General features: G+C 40.0%; 1 protein-coding gene across 1 annotated transcript in view; it reads right to left on the reverse strand.

The window, feature by feature from the left end:
* Positions 1-3,483: 3,483 nt before the first annotated feature.
* The window catches only part of LOC126284792 (mucin-5AC-like), a 146,107-nt gene continuing 135,695 nt past the window's right edge, over positions 3,484-13,895 (reverse strand). The window contains exons 5-6 of the mRNA XM_049983958.1: positions 10,246-10,400; positions 3,484-4,500 (exon numbers count right to left, since the gene is read on the reverse strand). Of these exons, the coding sequence (XP_049839915.1) occupies positions 4,337-4,500; positions 10,246-10,400 (319 nt within the window). The 3' untranslated portion in view covers positions 3,484-4,336. The remainder of the gene's footprint in view (positions 4,501-10,245; positions 10,401-13,895) is intronic.

Here is a 13,895-nt window from a genome sequence, read left to right on the forward strand (position 1 = left end):
ACTTCTCAAATTGGGAGGAAAGGAATGTGAGAATAGTGCATACGATTCTGATCGAAATTTAAAACTGGCACTCTGCACTGAATTCTCTGTAAGTGTAAACAGCGGTTTTGTGATATCTTCAAAAGTGCATTTTGCATGAACGATTTTGTCTCGATTTTTCTGGGCAAAGAAAATGTCATTCGTTTCAACATGCAACCATTTTCTTAGAGCTGATAATTTTCCAGTTATCCCATAGACACTGAAAGAAAACGTATATAAAAATGACTTATGCAAAATTAATTTGTTGCAGGTCCAGTATGAAGGCTTTGGGGTTCCTCTCAATGACCAGTGTTCTGACTGCAAGGGGTCCTTCTACCTTGTTCAGTGGTTACAGGGAGAGCCTGAATAGGACATGAAAATGATTTCTTAAAGACAAAAGTGGAAGCAATAAAACTATTTCATCAGATTTAGTAATACATTGTATTTGACTTGAAACAATCACGAAAAATTGTCTAGTTTTCACACATTCAAATAGGGCTACCCCTTGAGGTTTGCAAATAAGTGATGATTATTGTGGATTTGGAAGTGATAAATTCTAGTACAAAGTGAATAAAAATAAAATGTGAAATTTTAAATTAATATACTTTCAGTAATGTTTCAATATATAGATCAATTTGAGAATAGTATTACTGAAAATTATTTCTGTTGTGATACAGAGAAAGCTCAAATATGTGGCAAACTGATCCTACAATATTTATAATTCTTAATTTTAAAGTTCATTTCAGATTTTTTGTACTGAATTTCTATATCTAGTAATCTAATATTTTCAACTGAATTGAGATTATGTCATTAGAATACCTCTGACCTAAACACTCCAATAGATTTTATACTTCCATAGCTGAAAAAGATAAACTGCACATGGTTTGTGTTTTCTATGAACATCCAGTTCATTTGAAATCATAGTAAAAATAAACATCCTAAAAATTTTAAATATCTTAGTGTACCACATTAAAAGTACTCTTGAATGCTCAAAAGTCATCTCTAGTAGCCTTAAAGCCACTGAAGTATTTAACAATACCCTAATTTTTCTTTAAACAACATAGTGAACATTCTGAAACATCTGAGAACATTAAAAAATTCAGAAACTTAATAAAACATTCTAAAATCTAGAACATTTGTGAAACTCATACAACATTCAAAGATATTAATTAACCCTGAAAGATGTTCATAAAAGATTAGCAACACAGATAAATCTCGAACTTTTTTCCTTCAAATGTATATTGATGAAAAGAGATGGAAGATGTTTTGGTGACCACCACAGTGTGATAGTGACCACTTTAAACACTCATATCTCCAGAAACAGCTACCACCACACAATCACTATAGTATGCAGGGTAGCATGTGACACAAACACCAGTGACTGGAAGTAAAATGTGCTAATATATAGAAATTATAAAGCTTATCAACACATATGCATTTAATTTAATGAAAGAAAAGTCTGTTTTGTTTTCTCTATATTTCATACTTAATTATCTTATTCCCAACCCTCATGTAACTGACCATGAGGAAAGCCTAATTCTTTCAAGCTGATACATCAGATTGGTAAATACAAGAAAAATCCTTAGAATAACTGCTGGTTTTTCTTTATATTTTCCTGGTAGTATCTTTGCTTCAGTTATACTGTTTGATAATTGTCATGACCGTTTCACTATTTCTTACTGCAAGAATGGTTCTTTCAAACAACCAACAATGTTCAGAAAAACTATTAATTCATTCAGGCTGTTGACAATGTTCCATAAATCATTTGTAAGCTGGATTTGGCCTGTTATGCAATCAACTGGGTGAGTGCCTTCACTAATTTGTAAGAGTTTTTCGACAAAACGTTTAGCTTCTTCATCATTGGTGACTTGGTGTTCTTAATTTACTTTCTTCATTCCAGGGCAAAGAAATGATTCCTTCAAACATGCATTGATTTCGTACACTGGAGTTGATTTTGCAATAACTGGCAATGTTTGCCGAAAATGCCCAGAATGTGTAAGTAATGTACCTCCAGTTAATTCTGGATTATCTCTGTTATCTATAAGAGTCTCGAGCATTCGCAAGCATTCTGGAAGGAGACTTCTGACTAGTCTCAGCCTCTTCAGCACTCAATTCCAAGCTATTTCGCTGTATTCCTATAACCTTTCATTAGTGTGATGCCGTCTTCTGACACCCATATCTTCGAACTTTTCCCCTTCAGTTCCAAACGAACCTTTTCCTGGATGAAGGATGGAGTGTTAATGCACCATATAATCCTCACTGTGCTGAAGGAGTGTGTGATGAAATTCCAGTAGCATGTGCAAACAAACCACACTTACATTTATTATGTCATCTTGAACAAATACTTTCTTTGGACACCTATCTCTTCATAACTAATCCCTGTTGTTGCAATGTAAAACCTTCTAATTGGATGAGGGGTCTAGGGCTATCACACCATATAACCCCAATGGTGCTGCGAAATTCACTTGCAAAGTTTTAGTGACACACCACACTTAAATTTAATATGCATACTGATTAAACTGAATTTGTGATAGATGTGCAATTCCAGTTTGAAGAAATACACCTATGCTTTATTATTCATCATTTTTCTGTTTCTGAACTTCAAAGCAGTGTTACACTCAATATTTTTAATTGCAGTATCTCTTAGCTGATTATGAATATCATATACAACATTGCACATTGTACCTTAGATTGAAAGAAGAAAATATGAAGTTGTCAGATTTCTAGTGATAAAAGATAAGCTCTGACTGGAGTTCAGTGGGGTAAGAAGTCCATCATAACTTATTTTATGGAATCATCTTAGTGTTTGCTTGAAGTGATTTAGGGGAAACTCTAGACACTAAATACAGATTGCCTGAAAAGAAATTTAAAACAATTTCCATGCAAATGTTGATTTATCTGGCTTGGTGTCAGATTTTATATTCATCAAGTGTTTAGAAAATGGGGAGATCTTTCACTGAAATAGACTAATTTTATCTTAATAGTCACATCAAAGTGAATAAACGCATAGTATAGGGATAAAAATAATACGTAGATATATTTAGGAAGATTTTACTTGTTATTCCTACTTCAGATATCTATCATTCATATGAACAAGTTACAGAACCACAGAATATGTGCAGCATTTATAAATGATTTATTATCTTGAACAGACAGTGGTAATACAGATGACACTTCTAACTGCACCTGCTTTTGACTGGTTGAATTCTATTACACCAGGCACATATACTTAAGTGTTCTGTTGACAACATTATTGAGTCATAACTGATGAATGTCACAGTTTCAGTTTGTCTGAACTTAACAACTGTGGTTACATTGCCAGCCAAATGCCACAAAAATTTTCTAACAGGGACTGAGACATGTACCTCCCTCTCACACTATTCTGTACCAAATGATTAACAGAAAAAACTCACCTGTGCTTTGGTTTATACAGGACATAAAACAATAAATTATTAAGTACAAAACTAGAGATATTATATTTTAATGACAAGATATATCCAGAAAATTTTCCAAGCATTATGGAAGAGAAGCTTAATGAAATAATGTAACTAGTGCACACAATCAACGCTAGGACACATCATGGAAGTTCTCTATATCACCTCAAGAAACATGAAGTGTTAATACAAAGAAAGTGTAACATGCTTACAATTATTTTAAATTACTTTTTATTAAACATTTTACTAAAACATTTTTTATCATACTAAAGTAGTTACTACAGTTTCTGACAAAGGGCTGACATTCCTCATGTAGGATGATTACAAAATTTCCAGAGAATTCAGAGTTAATAAAGAAAGAGGACTGAAAGCAGAACATTGGTTGTGTATAGAAGATTCTGTAGCGAATCCTTAGGTGTTATTTGACTGTTCGTGGCGTGTCCCTTAACAATAATCTGACTAAAAGTAATGTGACTGTTAGTGTCTGTATAGGATATACTCCAGCTGCAGTATTGTGAGGTCCCAGCACAGGTCTCAAGGTTACTGCTACCCCAGATAGAAGGCAGCTGCATGCCAAAAAAGAGCACATCAGCTCTGGTATGGAGAACTGTTCTGGTGATCGGAAAAGCTTGACACTATTACTGGCATACACTGGGATTATTTCTGCCAAAGAATACTACAGAAGTTGTTTCTTGTTCTTCCCAAATGGAGCCATGCTCTGTCTCTAACAAACTTGTTGCCTGTGGGATGTCATTTTGGTAAACAGAAAAGCAAAGAAGAGGAAAAAGGAGGAGGTTGCCTACTGGCAACTCTTTGCACCTCGTATCTCCATTACTGCTTAGGGAGTTACAAAGTGTGCAATGCAGTTACGAGAGTTATCAGTGCTAGAGAGCAGAAGCAGCACTACGTAGTGGGGGTGGTGGTTGCGTCAAGTCTTCACTGGTTTCCACCACAGCTGCAGCAGTGGAAGGCGGTGCAGACTGTTCTGCGTCATCATTGCTGGCACTCTCATCTGGTGGGCTGGCGGGCGACAGTCGAGGTGGCACAGCTGCAAAGGAAACATTCTTCACTGCATGATCAATGAGGTTTCAACTAGTGTTATGGCGGGCAAATATCGCAACATTCATCACAGTTTGACACCAGAAGTGTCAATAAGTAGGGAAACATCACAAATATTGGCCAAGTGCAAGGACTCACACACTGAGGGTTCTGCACAAAATCAATTAAATATATATACATACATACACAAGGTTTTTCTAGATGATTTATCCACTTTAGAAAATGCGTATGTATTTAAGTACAAATAATAAATGATCAAGCCTTATACCAATAAAAAGAGGAAGTTTCAAAGTTTTTGGCAGGTGGCGGCGGGCAGGCAGTGGTGGTTCCAGAAGAGGCCGGTAGAGGGTCCATTGCAATAGGGCCATAATATCCGTTTCATTATCAGTTGTGAGTGATATGGACACTGTGGAGCACAAGGTTTCCTGCGTTGTCGAGTTCACGAAAAGTGAGTCGCAAATTGCAGTGCAGCAGGCACTTCATACCTAACTCGGTATTGAACCATCAATTCACAGAAGCATTAGTCATTAGTTTAAGCGATTTTAACAGACTGGGAGAGTGTGCAAACAAAACAGCACAGGGCGACCGCTGTGTCAGAGGATGATTTCCGACGGATTCAAGATACTTTTGTGCGCAGTCCCAGTAAATCTATCAATATAGCCATTCGAGAACTCGGGATTCCGCAACCAACCGCATGGAAAGTTCTGAGACTGCATTTGCTTACAAGCCCTACCGATTACAGCTTGTGCAGGAACACAAACGCCATGAGAAAGAGAAGTGTCTCGCGTTTTGTTGTTATGTGCTAGCAAAGATGGAGGATAATGTATTTCTACAGCCTGTAATTTTTAGCGATGAAGCGACGTTCCAACTTAGTGGAAAAGTCGACAGACGCAATGTTCGCCCATGAGGTTTGGAAAATCCACATTCACCATTGCAACACGAAAAAGACTCACCAAAGATCAACGTGTTCTGTGCCATAACCTGTACAAACGTGTATGAACATTTTTCTTTGTGGAAATAACTGTAACGAGAATCGTGTACCTGGACATGTTGGAACAATGACTGTTCCGTCGCGTTATGGAAGATTCCCAGGACTTCATTTTCCAACAGGATGAAGCTCCTCTCCATTGACACCGTGATGTACGAGGCTTTTTGAATGATAACCTTCATAAGTGTTGGATCGGTCTCAGGCGACTTGAGGACCTGGCTCTGCACTTCTGGCCACCGAGATCTCACACCCTACGTCTATTTCTTATGGGGCTATGTGAATTTTGTTAATGAGCTTTTCTGGGGAAGGAGTGCAGATTATGTAGAACTTCTGGTCACTTGCAAAGAATTGTCTGGACTACCATGGTGACAACATACTCTCTTTTGGTGCATGTTGCTAAGTTCTTCGTGGTTTTTCGGTCCCTGTGCCTCAGTCTTTAAAAACGGAAACCTTACAGGATCGCTTTGTTGTTCATCTGCCTGTGTATGTCTTCCCGACTGTTGAGAACCTTTTCCCGGAGGAACGGGTAGACACTTCAAGTCCAAATCTGTGTCACGTATTAATGTCTATGGTTCCTTGGAAGCGCAAAAAATTTTAAGGTTCTAAGTCACTTCAATCAAAACATAATGGCATTTACGTCACATATTTTGGTATACAGTAATCAAAACGTACAGGGTGCCCCTAGAATCATGAGAATCAAGGAAAAAGTCATAAATTGTTAAGGTGGAAGTACGTTACACGAACAGTGATCTGCGGGTAGCGCCTATGTTTCATATTCAAAAGGTGTTCTGCCCCGGGTTTGAAACCCACTACCGCTTAAATTTTGATTAATAATCAGCAGTGGCGGCCGAAGGCTTCCGGCATAAGAAGTCACACTCATTCTTCTAAGCCCATGTCAAAGAGGGTGGAGGAGTGGAAGAGGTTCAGGTAACTCTCTTGCCGTTGCTGTGGGAATTTACCCCTAAAGGCGGTAGAATCAACATTGATCAACCGCAGGAGGATGCAGAAAGCAATGGAAACCACTGCATATATGAACAGAAGTCGCAATTCGCTTTTTTTGTATGTCTGGGCTAGTCTGAGGAACACTAGTGCTACCCATTCTTGAGTACTACTCGAGTGTTTGGGATCCTCATTCGATCAGATTAAAGGAACACTATGAAGAAATTCATAGGCATACTTCTAGATTTGTCACTGGCAGCTTCGATCAACATGCAGTTCGTTTCGTGGACCATTGCTGAGAAAGGTCATCAGGCTGTCCTGGCGAGGCGTTGTTATCTTGGAAAATCGGCTTTTCTGCCGGTAATCCGCGTCATACTTGCACGATATTTCGATCGCATAGCCCATGCTCTCAGAGCGCAACCTTCTAAGGTGAAAGGTCTCTGTTGGATTCCTTTGATGTTGATTTCTGAAATCTGATGTAATTTACGGCATAAATTCCTCTTCTAAATTTGCTGTGGTGTTTCTGACTATCTGGGAGGAGACTGAGCAGTGAAACTTGTTACTTTGACACATAAACAAGAACGATCTGTCACAATACTACACTTTAAAACACAGTTTATATGTAATTCATGTCACACAGTCTCATACGGAACCTACATCCGATTTCTTTTATATACTGTATATGATAAATACTGTCATCCCCCTTCCCTTCTGTGTGAGCGGATGAATGAGCAAATGTATTTCTAGTTGCATGGATGGTAGCAGACAAGCCTGTCTGCTAGAGAACAGTAGGACCAACGTCGGAAAAGGTAGCTACGCTTTCTAAAAGCAAAGAGGTTCTATCCTTAGTATGGTCCTGTCTGTCCCTTGTCATGTTGGTATAGGGAGCTGCCTCTCTGGTCACTTCCGTTTGTATTTGGGAAGCACGCTCGGTAGGAGCGCAGGTCAGTCGGTCCGTGGCGAGCGTCTGAAGTGGTAAGATCTCCAGCTAAGCGCGTGTCTGCTAAGTCCGTAGGACAATAGATTTCGTAAGTTCAGCCTAACTGAAAATTTAATCACCTTTATTTCAGGTTTAGCTCTAAAATATCTAATGTTATCTTAAATTGCAACGCAGTTTAATTCGAGTGTGAAGTTCAGAGTATATTCCGGTAGTTGCTTTGTTACTACTTTGTGAGTAAAGTGGAACCACGTGTTGATAAGTAGCTCTAACTAAGATCATCAGTCTTAATCAGTCTTAAATGCGAACGTGTGTGAGATTATAACGTCTCGTCTTGTCAATATTTTTCAATATAGCAACTTTTCTTTATGTTCAACCCACGTGGGGTGTACTTTGTGAGACCAGTACCATGCGCTTATACAGTTGTTCGGCCCATCATGTTAATAGTAAGACGATAGTAACCAGTTCAAGGTTTTTCTTTTGTAAATTCCTTTTCGATCTAATTTATTTTAATTATCAGAATTATAGTGGAGTTACACACTTTGTGTAAGCCAAGTTGACCACATGAAGCATGTGGTGTAATCATCAAAGTAGCCCTCAGCTATTTTTTTCGGGAAGATTTCACAGAGAGTTATTATGAATTTAGTATACCAGTGTGTGGTAATTACATGATGGACAGGATTGTCCTACGAACGTAACTTCTTTGGGTGAAAATTGAATTGGTTGGTTGTGGTTAATTTCCTCTTGCATATGTTTCAACGTTCTTCGTATGTTATTTTGTGAATGCAGTGTTGTATGCAGTCTCCCAATCTTGGCTCCATATTTGATGTGTTCTGTAAGATTACAATCTCATATTTTCACAATCCTAAATAAGGCACCAGTTTAGTTATGAATCAAGTTTAATATGTTAAAATAAATTTCCAAATATAAACTGATTTATTTCTTTTTATTTAAATTCTCTTATATATATATATATATATATATATATATATATATATATATATATATATATATATATATATATATATCACCGGTTGTCATATGACTTTTAAAAGATTATAATTAATGTTAGTCTGGTTGAGAATTTGGTAAGCTAGACTGGATACCTCGTGAAACAGTTGCATGGTAATTCTATCATCACCGCTTTCACATCAAATTAATGCAACAATGTTACAAAGGTACTCCCGATTTTCCAAGATGACAACGCCTCACTGGGAAAGCCAGAAGGCCTTCCTCAATAATGTCCAGGTTAGGGCAACAGTCGAGAAATCTCTGTATTGAGGTAGAACTTGTTCTATCAAGCGACTCTATTTAAGTTCAAGAAGCAACCCCCTAGCAGTCGCGTGCTGAATGTATCTGCCGATAACAAATCTAGCAGCACGACTCTGAAATGTTTCGACGTCTTCGTTCCATCCGACCTTGTGGGGATTCCAGACACTCAAGCAGTACTCAAGGTAGGGTCCCACTAGTATTGGTGTTCTCTCTTCCTTTATAAACAAGCTGCACTTACCTAAAATTTGCGACAGATTGCAGAACGCTTCTTCTATCGCTGACATAGATCTCTCATAAGGGCCGTGTAGACAAGCGCTAGTATGGAGGCATATAGGCAGTCGTTTTTCTCTTGCTCTATGTGCAAGTGGAATAGGACTGGTAGTGATGGAACGTACCTTCCGCCACGCACCATATAGTGGCTTGCGGAATTTGTATGCAAATGTAGATAGATTCAGAGTGCGAAATGTAGTATACAGAGCTGCCACGTATGGCCTTAAACCAGCTGGGTATCGAGTCGAGCTGATGTTGGTAGACTGATATAAGAAGGTCATTCCATACTGCTTCAACCCTCTCTGCCCAAGTTCGTCCATCGTAGTGGCTGCTGAATGGTACTGTGGCAGTCTCTGGGCATCCAGTGGGTGAGATATGCGGATAATTTGTGGCCTAGGTTAACAGTCGAGAACCCTCTGCATTGAGGTAGCTCAGTGCAGCTTAGGCAAAATACAGTACGCGGATCGTGTTGGAAGATAACTCACAGTCATTTTGAAAATATTGCACATAAATTGGTCTTAACACGTTAGAAATTGAACAGCTACTATCTAAACAACCAGCTCTGTTAACCAAGATTGACCCTGTCTTGTACCCAGTGACACCCTCTACGTTCATGAAAGATGCCGGGGCCAAAGGAGGATGACGAATTTAACCCCCCAATATTCATTCTCCTCAGTCTTTAAAAATGGATACAGGTTCCAATTTCAATGTGGGGCTTTAGCTGGAAATAGCATGCCTGAAGAAATTGGTGTTCTCTCTTCCTTATCGAATCTGGTCTACAGTCAGAGCTAGAGGTCGTGCGTGTAATACTGAACACTGTATGAGTTGATGTATCCTTGGGGAGGAGGGGGGAAAGCAAATAATTGCTGTGTTCTCTTTACAATTTTTGTTCACTGCCTTAAGTTAGGGCTCTACCTTCATTTCTTCCAATTATTTTAATAACGAGTTCCTAACTAGGGTGTATTGGGACTCGTATAAAATCTGTGTGGGGCATAAGACGTGCAGCAACCACTGCAGGCTCAAAAGAGTGGGAGAGCTCCATTTCAATGTGAAATTCCCAGAGTTTAGTTGCCATCCGCTGTGACCGAGCGGTTCAAGGCGCTTCAGTCCGGAACCACGCTGCTGTTACGGTCGCAGGTTCGAAACCTGCCTTGGGCACGGATCTGTGTGATATCCTTAGGTTAGTTGGGTTTGCGTAGTTCTAAGTCTAGGGAACTGATGACCTCAGATGTTAAGTCCCACAGTGTTTAGAGCCATTAGAACCATTTGAGCCAGAGTTTAGTTACGCAGAAGATGTTGAGAGGCAGTGGAGAAACCTTGAGACGTACCTGTCGTGGCTTGAGGCGAGTCCTGCTCGCTAACGGATTCCGCTGTGGTCGTGCTTGTGGTCGTGGTGGTTGTCGTGGTGGTCGTCTCCGATTCTACCCCCTCCACTGCAGCGGCGGTCGGCGCGGCGCTGGGTTGCTCTTGCTCTGTCGGAGGGCTGAAGCATAAAGAGACGTATACAACGCCACTGCCCATCAAGCTACAACCCCACGCTCGAGAACTTGGACAATAGGCCATGCCTTTTATTCTGAAAAAAGTGCGACCTCACATTGGGGTCTGCAAAGGGTGTGGGAGGGTATCTAGAATGAGACACTGCCTCCTCCTGGAATCTAGGATAATTGTAACTTCTTAATCATTACGCAATTCTCATGCATTTCTGAAAATGATTTGCTAAAAATTACCGAATCAACATTTCAGACTAAAAATTGTAATTTTCCACTTTTAGGCGAATTCAGATCCTGATGAAACTATATATGACAGAAAAAATGAGGTTAGATATGGATTTAATGTGTGAAAGACCGCAAGAGTACGATATTACTTGAAAAAGTAATCAAAGCATATTTTGTTCATTTTCTTGTGTTATTCAATATTCTAAGGTAGAGAGAATCTTTATGGTTTAAGTTTTTTAAAATATTATAACTGAAATAAGATCTTTTGGATAACTGAGAACGCAGTTTTCTATTAAGTAACAACTGAAGCATTTAGTAAAAGTAATGTAACTATTGTTTCAGGAGTAAATAATAATCCACAAGTAGCTATTTCATTTATAATTAAATTAGTGCAGCATGAATGGCAAATACGTTAGGTTGTGTATGTCCCAGCCCACAGACCACATGCGGTCGTCGTTCGGCTATACTACTACTCTGATGACATCACCAAAGTGCACCTAGGCAACACCTGGGAGATATTGGTAGAATACGCAGCTGACGCACTTCTGCTCTGCACATGTACATGATATTAGGAAATCGCCTTCATTCTTAAATTTTCTCACTTTTTCGTTATTAACTGAAATATTTTCTTTTTATTTAGAGAAACGTGGAGTACCTCTGCACTAGCCACCACCTTTCTTGAAACTTCCTGGCAGGAATTTTCATATCAGCGCACACTCCACTGCAGAGTGAAAATCTCCTTTTGCACCACCTTTCTTAATTGAAGAAAAGGACGTTTTCAGAAGGGCGCATAGTTTGACACACTGTTTGTTGTGGATGCCAGTGCATTAATTGAATTCCATGCCGTCGTCTGATCCTAGAAATTGATGGGACTTAAGACCCCTCGGGCAGGAAAGAATTAAGCAGCTGCTGCTGTTCCTGCTTTTTCCCGGGGTTGGATTGTATGGCCTGTCGGAGTGGTTTTTCTTTTCTCGATGTCTGTTGGTTATTTCTTCATCTTTTGCTGCATGGTGTGACTATAGTCCGATTAAAATCTGTCACTTGGTGCTGAAGCGTTGTCATATCGGCTACCGTTCAGTTAAAGGCGACATGCTAGCATGGCGGGCCACTTCAGAAGTACTGAGAAACTGTTTGTTAGCAATGTTGAAAACTGCTCCTATCAGGTATGGCAGGACAGTTGATTTTAAATGAGCGATGACTCAACTGAGGCAGACAACGCATTTTGTAGCCCTGAGCTTATACGAGGTGCATTCAAGTTCTAAGGCCTCCGGTTTTTTTTCTCCAGACTGGAAAGAGATAGAAACATGTGCATTGTTTTAAAATGAGGCTGCGTTCATTGTCAATACGTCCCAGAGATGGCAGCACCGTACGGCAGATGGAATTTTACCGCCAGCAGCGAGAATGAGAACTGTTTTAAATACTTAAAATGACGACGTTTTCCTTACTTGAACAGCGTGCAATCATGCGTTTTCTGAATTTGCGTGGTGTGAAACCAATTGAAATTCATCGACAGTTGAAGGAGACATGTGGTGATGGAGTTATGGATGTGTCGAAAGTGCGTTTGTGGGTGCGACAGTTTCATGAAGGCAGAACATCGTGTGACAACAAACCGAAACAACCTCAGGCTCGCACAAGCCGGTCTGACGACATGATCGAGAAAGTGGAGAGAATTGTTTTGGGGAATCGCCGAATGACTGTTGAACAGATCGCCTCCAGAGTTGGCATTTCTGTGGGTTCTGTGCACACAATCCTGCATGACGACCTGAAAATGCGAAAAGTGTCATACAGGTGGGTGCCACGAATGCTGACGGATGACCACATGGCTGCCCGTGTGGCATGTTGCCAAGCAATGTTGACGCGCAACGACAGCATGAATGGGACTTTCATTTCGTCGGTTGTGACAATGGATGAGACGTGGATGCCATTTTTCAATCCAGAAACAAAGCGCCAGTCAGCTCAATGGAAGCATACAGATTCACAGCCACCAAAAAAATTTCGGGTAACCGCCAGTGCTGAAAAAATGATGGTGTCCATGTTCTGGGACAGCGAAAGCGTAATCCTCACCCATTGCGTTCCAAAGGGCACTACGGTAACAGGTGCATCCTACGAAAATGTTTTGAAGAACAAATTCCTTCCTGCACTGCAAGAAAAACGTCCGGGAAGGGCTGCACTGTTCTGTTTCACCAAGAAAACGCACCCGCACATCGAGCTAATGTTACGCAACAGTTTCTTTGAGATAACAACTTTGAAGTGATTCCTCATGCTCCCTACTCACCTGACCTGGCTCCTAGTGACTTTTGGCTTTTTCCAACAATGAAAGACACTCTCCGTGGCCGCACATTTACCAGCCGTGCTGCTATTGCCTCAGCAAATTTTCCATTGGTCAAAACAGGCTCCTAAAGAAGCCTTCGCCGCTGCCATGGAATCATGGCGTCAGCGTTGTGAAAAATGTGTACGTCTGCGGGGCGATTACGTCGAGAAGTAACGCCAGTTTCATAGATATCGGATGAGTAGTTAATTAGAAAAAAATCGGAGGCCTTAGAACTTGAATGCACCTCGTACTTTTGTTCTAACCTAAACAGAATCTCTTGATGTGCAATGTATCTGACAAAACGGCGGTCAGCAATCTACGGTAGTTGATCACATTCGCTTTGGTCGCGGCGGTTAAAGCTGATCCGTACAGGCAAACTCAAGATACCAAAAGTTCAGTTTGAGCCCTAAAAGCGAAATGTAACATTTCGCTTTCGGAACGTGAGTTAACACGATTAGCGGTCAATGGATAGTCTTGATTGAAACTCATTTGCAAGTTATAGGCGACACAGGGAGATTCCAAACGAAAAACGAATGACAGGGAGCAAATAAAAAGTCAATAAGACAACGAAAATGATGCGACAAAAGATTAACAATGAAAAAAATTACATTGAAACCAATTAATTGGAAATAACAATAATCGTTCACTTTGATACAGATTTAAAAATGAAAAAAATATTACCACTTGACCGTATACGAAGCCAAGACCTGCTGCAGCTCACAATGTAAAATTACCACTGTGCTAACCATCAGTTGTTGTCTTCACAAAGTTCGGTTTCATGTCATGTCGTAACAGTTTAACTGCCGTGATGAAAATAATAGAATACGCGGAGCCGAATAGCGTGTTGTGCGAAGAATCCATTAGCCTTTGGCTAGTAATGTGTACCAAATGTACATTTCCAGAATGAACTTTACACTCTGCAGCGGACTGTGCGCTGCTACGAACTTTGCCA

This window comes from Schistocerca gregaria, chromosome 8 (assembly GCF_023897955.1).
Source record: "Schistocerca gregaria isolate iqSchGreg1 chromosome 8, iqSchGreg1.2, whole genome shotgun sequence".
NCBI lineage: Eukaryota > Metazoa > Arthropoda > Insecta > Orthoptera > Acrididae > Schistocerca > Schistocerca gregaria.